The sequence below is a fragment of the Ostrinia furnacalis genome, unplaced genomic scaffold (genome assembly GCF_004193835.3).
Source record: "Ostrinia furnacalis isolate ACB-3 unplaced genomic scaffold, ASM419383v2 OfSCF1743, whole genome shotgun sequence".
Taxonomy (NCBI): Eukaryota; Metazoa; Arthropoda; class Insecta; order Lepidoptera; family Crambidae; genus Ostrinia; species Ostrinia furnacalis.
Window position 1 is genome coordinate 87,900 of NW_021131982.1, and position 7,118 is coordinate 95,017.

General features: G+C 37.2%; 1 protein-coding gene across 1 annotated transcript; it reads left to right on the forward strand.

Annotated features, from left to right (window-relative positions):
* Nucleotides 1–404: 404 nt before the first annotated feature.
* Nucleotides 405–2,122, forward strand: shps (putative monoamine oxidase sheepish). The gene has a single exon (XM_028305607.1). The coding sequence runs from the start codon at nt 449–451 to the stop codon at nt 2,120–2,122; it is 1,674 nt and encodes a 557-aa protein (XP_028161408.1). The 5' UTR covers nt 405–448.
* The last annotated feature ends 4,996 nt before the right edge of the window (nt 2,123–7,118 follow it).

Sequence of the window (7,118 nt, forward strand, 5' to 3'; positions counted from 1 at the left end):
AAAGTGGCAGATACGTGAACCTGTGTTCTTTATTGCTTGGTGAATATGATAAGGCGCATTTTAGCTGGTTAAAGATAAATTTTAGCATAGTATCAAGGTGTTTGAGTTAGTACATACCTAGCTACTAAACATAATTTGAAATACGAGTAAAATTACAAAATGTAATAGGAATTATGAAATGGTGTAATCCACAGCGACAAAACTAGATAGAAAAGTCTAGGAAGGTACCTAAGCTAAGCAATGCACGTCTTGCTTGCTTTTTCATGACTGTGTGTGTACCCTACACACCATAGACGTGCCATAGAGCCTGTTTTCAATAAATAATTTTCACACATTAAATACTTTTTAATACTGACTATTTCCAACTATTCCATTAATCTTTTCAGTAAAATGACAACGACAGCTGTTAGTCGTCCACAATTTTGATGGAACAATAAAAAATTCACATATGGTTAAAAAATTAGAAAAACCGTTCAGAAAAGGTAGAGGACAGTCGAACCATATCCAAGCGGACGTCATCATACTGGGATGTAGCCTCCCGGGCATCGTCACCGCCCACAAGCTCAAGAGGAAGTTTGGCAACACCATGGACATTGTAGTTCTTGACATGGCGGAAACCTCCAGGCTGGTTTCCAAGTGCAACGTTGCTTTCTTCACAGACCACGACGATGACGCCGAATCTGACAACCCCGAAACTGGCATCGACGACGACGAGGACGACGACGAGGCTAAGGTAACAGACAACGTCGCACGACATTACATTACAAAATACGCTAGAGACCTAAACATCCCTATTCCCGAGGCCATCATCGAACCAGTCCGGATAAAGTCACCCCTCAACAAACTTTTCCAACACACCAACGGTAGCACTGTGGAATTTTCCAAGGACTTTCACAACTTCGATTATTTAGGATTCATAGAGAAGTTCGAACTGAATCAGTATCAATCATTACTAGACCACAGCATGAGAGACATGTTTCACACAAGAGAAGCCACGGATGCCGACAGAAAAAAACTTTTGTATTATGACCAGACCACAATGGAACAGCATCTATGCAGCGCTCTTATCTTTTCTACATCGCGTGACATCATGAGGACAACTGTGAGAGTGGTATGTGGGGCGCCGGCTGACAGTATCTCGGTTTTATTCTATTTGCATCAATGTTATCGAACCAACAGCTGCAGGAATCATCTCGATGGCGATAATACGAGATTCCGCGAAAAACTTTTAGGATACTGCAGAAAACGTTTGACAAATCAACTCCAACGGAGTATCGGGGACATTATCCTATCATCCAATCCTATCAAAGAAATCAGTACATATTCTGATGAACTCGTCATACTGAAAACAATGAAAGGCGGGACCAATTACGTCTGTAACCTCCTCGCTATGGCATTGCGACCTGATGAGCTTCACAAAATTAGAGTCGAAGATCAATTGTTAGCGAGGAAAGATGCTGATATCACTAGTGCTATGAGACCTGGACGAGCTAAAAAGTTTGTTGTGCAATACGAAAATAACTTTTGGGAAGCCCAAGGATACAGCGGTGACATTTTGAGCATACGCGGTCCCATAATCTGGGCTATGGAAAGACCCAAGTTTTCTACGACAGGTAGCTTATCGCGTTATGCGACTTTGACAGGATACATGATGGTCAGGGATAAGGCTGACGCTGATGATTCTAAGGTAGCTGTTCTGGAACAACTCGTGAAGCTGTTTGGAGAGGAAGCAGCGTCTCCGGTTAGTTATACGGAGACAGACATCGCTGATATCTTTGTGCCTCGATGTGGTGATTACGTGGCGTTGCGCAAGCTGACCGGGCAGGTCACTAGGAGGTACTTGGAGTGGGGTGCTCTAGATGTGTTTGCCGAAGGAGATGTAGCTGCAGCGTTGGAAGCAGGTCACACAACGTACCTGCATTTGCTGAGCTGCCTCCGACCTCAGGCTCAGACTTATGAAGACCTGAGCTCTTCTGAATGGCCTATCACTCTGAGCGCCAGTCCCTTGGAACGTTGGTTCTCCCAAATTAATTACAAATCGAGTATGCGCTTTGCTTTTTACACGACCGTCATTTACCTTGGTGTGAAACTGGTGCAATCTTATATTCGAAAATCAGGATGATGAAATATTTTTAATGTTACTTATATTGTTTTGTTAGATGTATTTTTTCGAGTTATTTTAATTATTAAATCACTGTGAATTATATTACTTGTCTAACTTACATAAATAACTTCTGTTTCTGGGAACAGGCTAATTATTAATATTATTATCACGCCTCGTCTAGCCCAATAGGGTCGAGTCGTCCCGATATAGGGCTACATTATGCATGGGGTCATTTGGCCTTCGCTCCGGTCAGTGGGAGGTCAGGCGCATCAACTATGTCAAGTTCACTCTGAACGTGAGAAACTACTATCCGTATCATAGATACGAGTATGCCACGGCTGTTTAATAGAAAATGTGATTAGAGACTTGGTTAATATTAATTCACTTAGCTGAGAACTTGTTGAACTATTTTGGGAAAAATAGCCTTGTGGCAATAAAAAAACATAAACTTTGAAATATCTGTAATCTCTGATAAATAAATACTACTCCTATAAAAATATCTCAAATGAAATTCATGACGTGCAAGATATTGCCTTCACACTTTTGGTAGGCGTTAAGCTTTAGATGAACTGAAGTAGTCTCAAGGTGAGAAATAAACTGAATAAAAGATGATTAAACTGAATAAAAGATGATATTTCGGAGTAAAATTTTGCTTCTGAACAGGCAAAAAAGTAGATGCTCAATGACTTTGTATTGGCAAAACGATGTTTCTGAAAATAGGAGCAGAGTTTACATAAACAGCTTAAGAATACCTACTTCTTTTAGTTCTTTAAAAAGATCATCAGTTTCTTTTAATAACTAGGTGCTAACTAAGTTAGGTATGTTTTAGTAAAAACAATAGTAATTTTTTGCGACCTTCAGGCCATAGTGATAGTAGTAAGTAAGTAAGTACATTGTAGTTCCCCTTATCATATCTCTAAGTGGATGGCCATCCACTTGAAGTGGAGTGCATTATGCATTGTTATTTTACGCTATGATTTTTAAATTAGCAATTTACTTATGCGATAATAAAGGTTAGGTAAGTTATTGTTGTATAATTGGAATTGCAAATCTTGAATAAATACTTAATCGTATTATTGCGATAGCGAAATAAAAGTTTGTTATTAGTATTATTCTGTGTGTGAGTAATTTAAATTTTATTAGTACCTAATAGGTATTCATCACTGTGCCTAAATAACAACTATGTAATTCAAAAAGTTTATAAGTAACCTTGCAGTCCTCATTGTCTTTACTTAAAAGTAACAAAACAAAATCATAAATTATGTAATCTGTTGGCCTAAAAGTTATCGTAATGTCACAAGATCATCTTTTGAGATCGGACTATCGGAACTTCTACTAAAAAAGATATCGAAGAAAAACCCAAAGAATTTTAAATACCTATTTAATTATTTTAAATACGTAAAAACGATTGCCAATACTGTCTACTTACTTAATTAAAAACGTTTTATTACCTAAATAAATACATTTTCAGTAGTTTACTTCAACTGACAGACTTATCATCGCCGTGAAGCATAACAGAATATCAATTAGCGAATCTCTTGCTATTGTCTGTCTCCTCTCAATCAAAACATCTCTCTAAAGAGAGATCTAGGAAATCATTGTTTTTACGAAGATCGCCTAACGAACCGCGACGGACGCTTCCTCTTCCTCGAACACTTGTCAGATACCTACTCTAACTTTTTATTGGGAAATATTTCCGCCTTAGAGTTGTAGAAGTAGAGTCTGGTGACAAAGTATTTATAAAAATCTTTAGCTCCTTCGCAAAGATTTGTAAGTCGAAAGACAAAATGCCGTTGAGGCGTTGACTCTGCTGTACCAAGCTACAACTTCTTAATCATCGAAAAGAAGCTAATACAGAGTAGTTATCTACTATGTATTAGCTTCTTTTCCTTAGGTAAATTTAAGGTTCGGCCAAACAACGCGTGCGCGATGGCGATCAGTAGAAATCAGTGGGATCGCCATCGCGCACGCAGGCTGCTCGCGTTGGTTCGGCCGAGCCTTTCGTTACTGACTCAAGTAGGTAAGTAAGTGAGAGACGTGATGTTGAGGTGCACCTACAGGGTGTCCTTAGCTTGGATCTGTGGTTGAACTAGCACCGAATTGATCCTTGACTCATTACAGTTGATTCATGACACAACTGAATGAAGTAATGATGACTGTGTAAGTAGATGTTCTAATTTAGAACTTGGTCAAACAGCAAGCGTCTTGGTCAATTTGTATCGGAAACTGGAGAGGATGTTTAGACCAAAATATCAGAAAATTCTAGAGTTTCGGCACTTAAGAGATAACGATAGAGATCACCCCATAAAAGAAAGTTTGAGTTTACATAATCTCGATAGATAAAGCATCCATGACCTGTCACCGTGGCCGCACGTACGAGACATGTTGTTTATTTGCAAACCCATCACAAGGAGTGCAATACTGATAAGCTACAATGTCCTCAGATGTCAGTGGCCAATGTTACCTACATTCTGTCAGCATCAATGGAAAACTTGGACGAATTAACTAATTCGTTTAAGATGGAAAATTTTGCAAAAACTGGAAATAAGTGAACAAAGTCGCACATGGTTAAAATAGGGATTAATAATACCACAGAATAATAATACCACAGAATAATAATAAGTACTGCTAATACCCAATACAACCATCGATGATGATTAGACTCTATCCATTCTTTTCTCAGCCCTTGATATTCAATAAATTCTTTAAAACCCGAATCAAAGATTTCACATGAAAATAAAAACATTGAAATGTTTCATCGTAGTCATCGTCAAAGACAAAATTCTGACTGATTGTGGGTCACTACCGACACACGCAACGCGCGTCATGATCGAGCATAACAATGAAGAGTGCCTCAAGAGGTCGATGCTTGAGTCCACAGAATAGATGAGAGTAGAGCGAGAAAATATTCTTCTCAAAAACTATACTTAGAAGAAAATTATGGGATCTGTACCCAGAACTCTAGTAACATTCCTCATAAAGAAAGTAGTGAAAGTAGGTATCTAAATGCTGAGATTTTAATATCAGATCAGGAGGTATTGTAGATTTTTAGTAGAGTCCTCTTAGTACAGAATAACATTTTACGGAATTAACTTATGTAGTACTATCATCATACCTACCATGTATAATTTTCGAACAGTGTCAGAATTGACCGCTGCTGTAATTGGTTGAACCATTCATTAATTGTGTAATTCACTTTCGTTTCCACGCGATCCATACGCACCATGTTGCATAAAAATGTAACGTTCTTGGCCAACACGCCATGGGGTAATGGAACCATCGGCCCCATGAAATGTGTGGGTTAAGATTTTCCTCATTTGGATTTTATTTTACTTATTTTATTTTATTTTATCTTACATTTCTTCAATAGGTATAATTTATTAATTTATTAAAATTCTCCCGCGCATTTTGAAACTTTTAATAACACAGGGCCCTACTAAGTACTAATATACTTATACTATTACTTATGTATTTATAAAAATGTTTAATGTTTTAATAGTAAATAAATTGGTTTAAAATGTTGTGTAATAACATATTTTGCATATTTAATAATTTTATCGTTCTCTTGGAAAAAGACGATTTATTGTTACAAATTATCATGCCTTACTATTTGATATTACCAAGTAAAAGTTAATGTATAAAACAATACATAGTATTTTATACCAGCAGCAAACACAATATTAAAAAGTCGTAGTAAAATTAAATACAGTGTTTAGCTCGATGTACGACGTAGGTACGTGCTTTACATAACTTGGTAACATGATTCCATTATAATACTTTGTTATGTCAGTAACTTTATAACAAACACGATTAACGTCGGATTAGCGGTCTCTGTTGTCATTCCTCTTTGTATTGGCTGCGACGCGTGCGCAGATCCGCGAGCGCGACGCATCACCATTGTTGTATCCTCGGATTTCACGCAGAATAAACAAATTATGTACTGCGAATGTTCTCAGAAATATGAACTCAGCGCTGTTGTGTGTGGCTGCAATTGTATGCTACCAGAAATTATACGTTAAACAGAGTTATCTTACGCGTCTCTTGATCTTGTTTTTGGACGTGCTCCGATAAGGAATGAATACGAACGACAAATATGCAAAGTACTTCCTTGGGTCATGTTAAGAAAAATCTGGTCAGAATGTCTGTCTGCAAATGCGCATTTCAATATTATTATAAAAAGTCTGAGACTTAAATGATACTATCTTTTGCATTACCCAAATTGTAACAAGCATTGCTTGTAACAACGTCTAACAAAATCCTTATGAAAGAAGGATACTATAAAGTATACGCTTATTTACGCACAAGAGTGCGTGGACTTTACCTGCCAAGCTCGCACACTTGTTACGTGTCATGTAGTTATAAATTAAGTTTAGTTAGAAAAAGGCTGAATTTTTTCCACCACTTCATCTCAGCACCAGGCCATAACATGTATGTTGTCCCGAAGTGGTGGTAGGGCAAGGTAATATACCTTGGGACGTTTATTTGTTGTATAAGTGCCCTGGAAAAGCTTACTTACTGAATAAACTATTTGAATTTGACTAAGAAAAGCATTATAATCTTTCCTGTTTTTCTTTTATGAGTCAGTAAGTAAATGAGTAGGCTAGTGTTTACGCTGAATCTTTAAATGAGTGGAAATTAAGATAAGAAGTACCATAAAAAGCAATCTGCAATGACCATGGTTTTTTGGCTTCTTTGTGGGTCAGCATTCAATCATCCGTGATCTTAATTGCTACGATTATCTGATGAGTAATGTGACAAAAACTATTTTTTGTTGTACGTAGAATTTTAAGTATGTTTTTAATCTCTTTTTGATTAAAATAATTACAGTTCGCGCGTCCTCCACTTGCGTAGATTAAGCTATGGTTCAATCAAGTTTTTTTCGGGTAGTCCTTTTCAAGTTAGGTACCAAAAATTCGATAAAAAATATCCGTGTCAGCAAAATATTGTTGTAAGTAGGGTAGTCATAAAAATGGTCTATAACAGCGCATAAAAAGTACCCGTCTATATTCAAAAA

Excerpts from the sequence above, each read along its gene's own strand:
- shps (XM_028305607.1), top strand. The coding sequence starts at position 449 with ATGGTTAAAAAATTAGAAAAACCGTTCAGAAAAGGTAGAGGACAGTCG.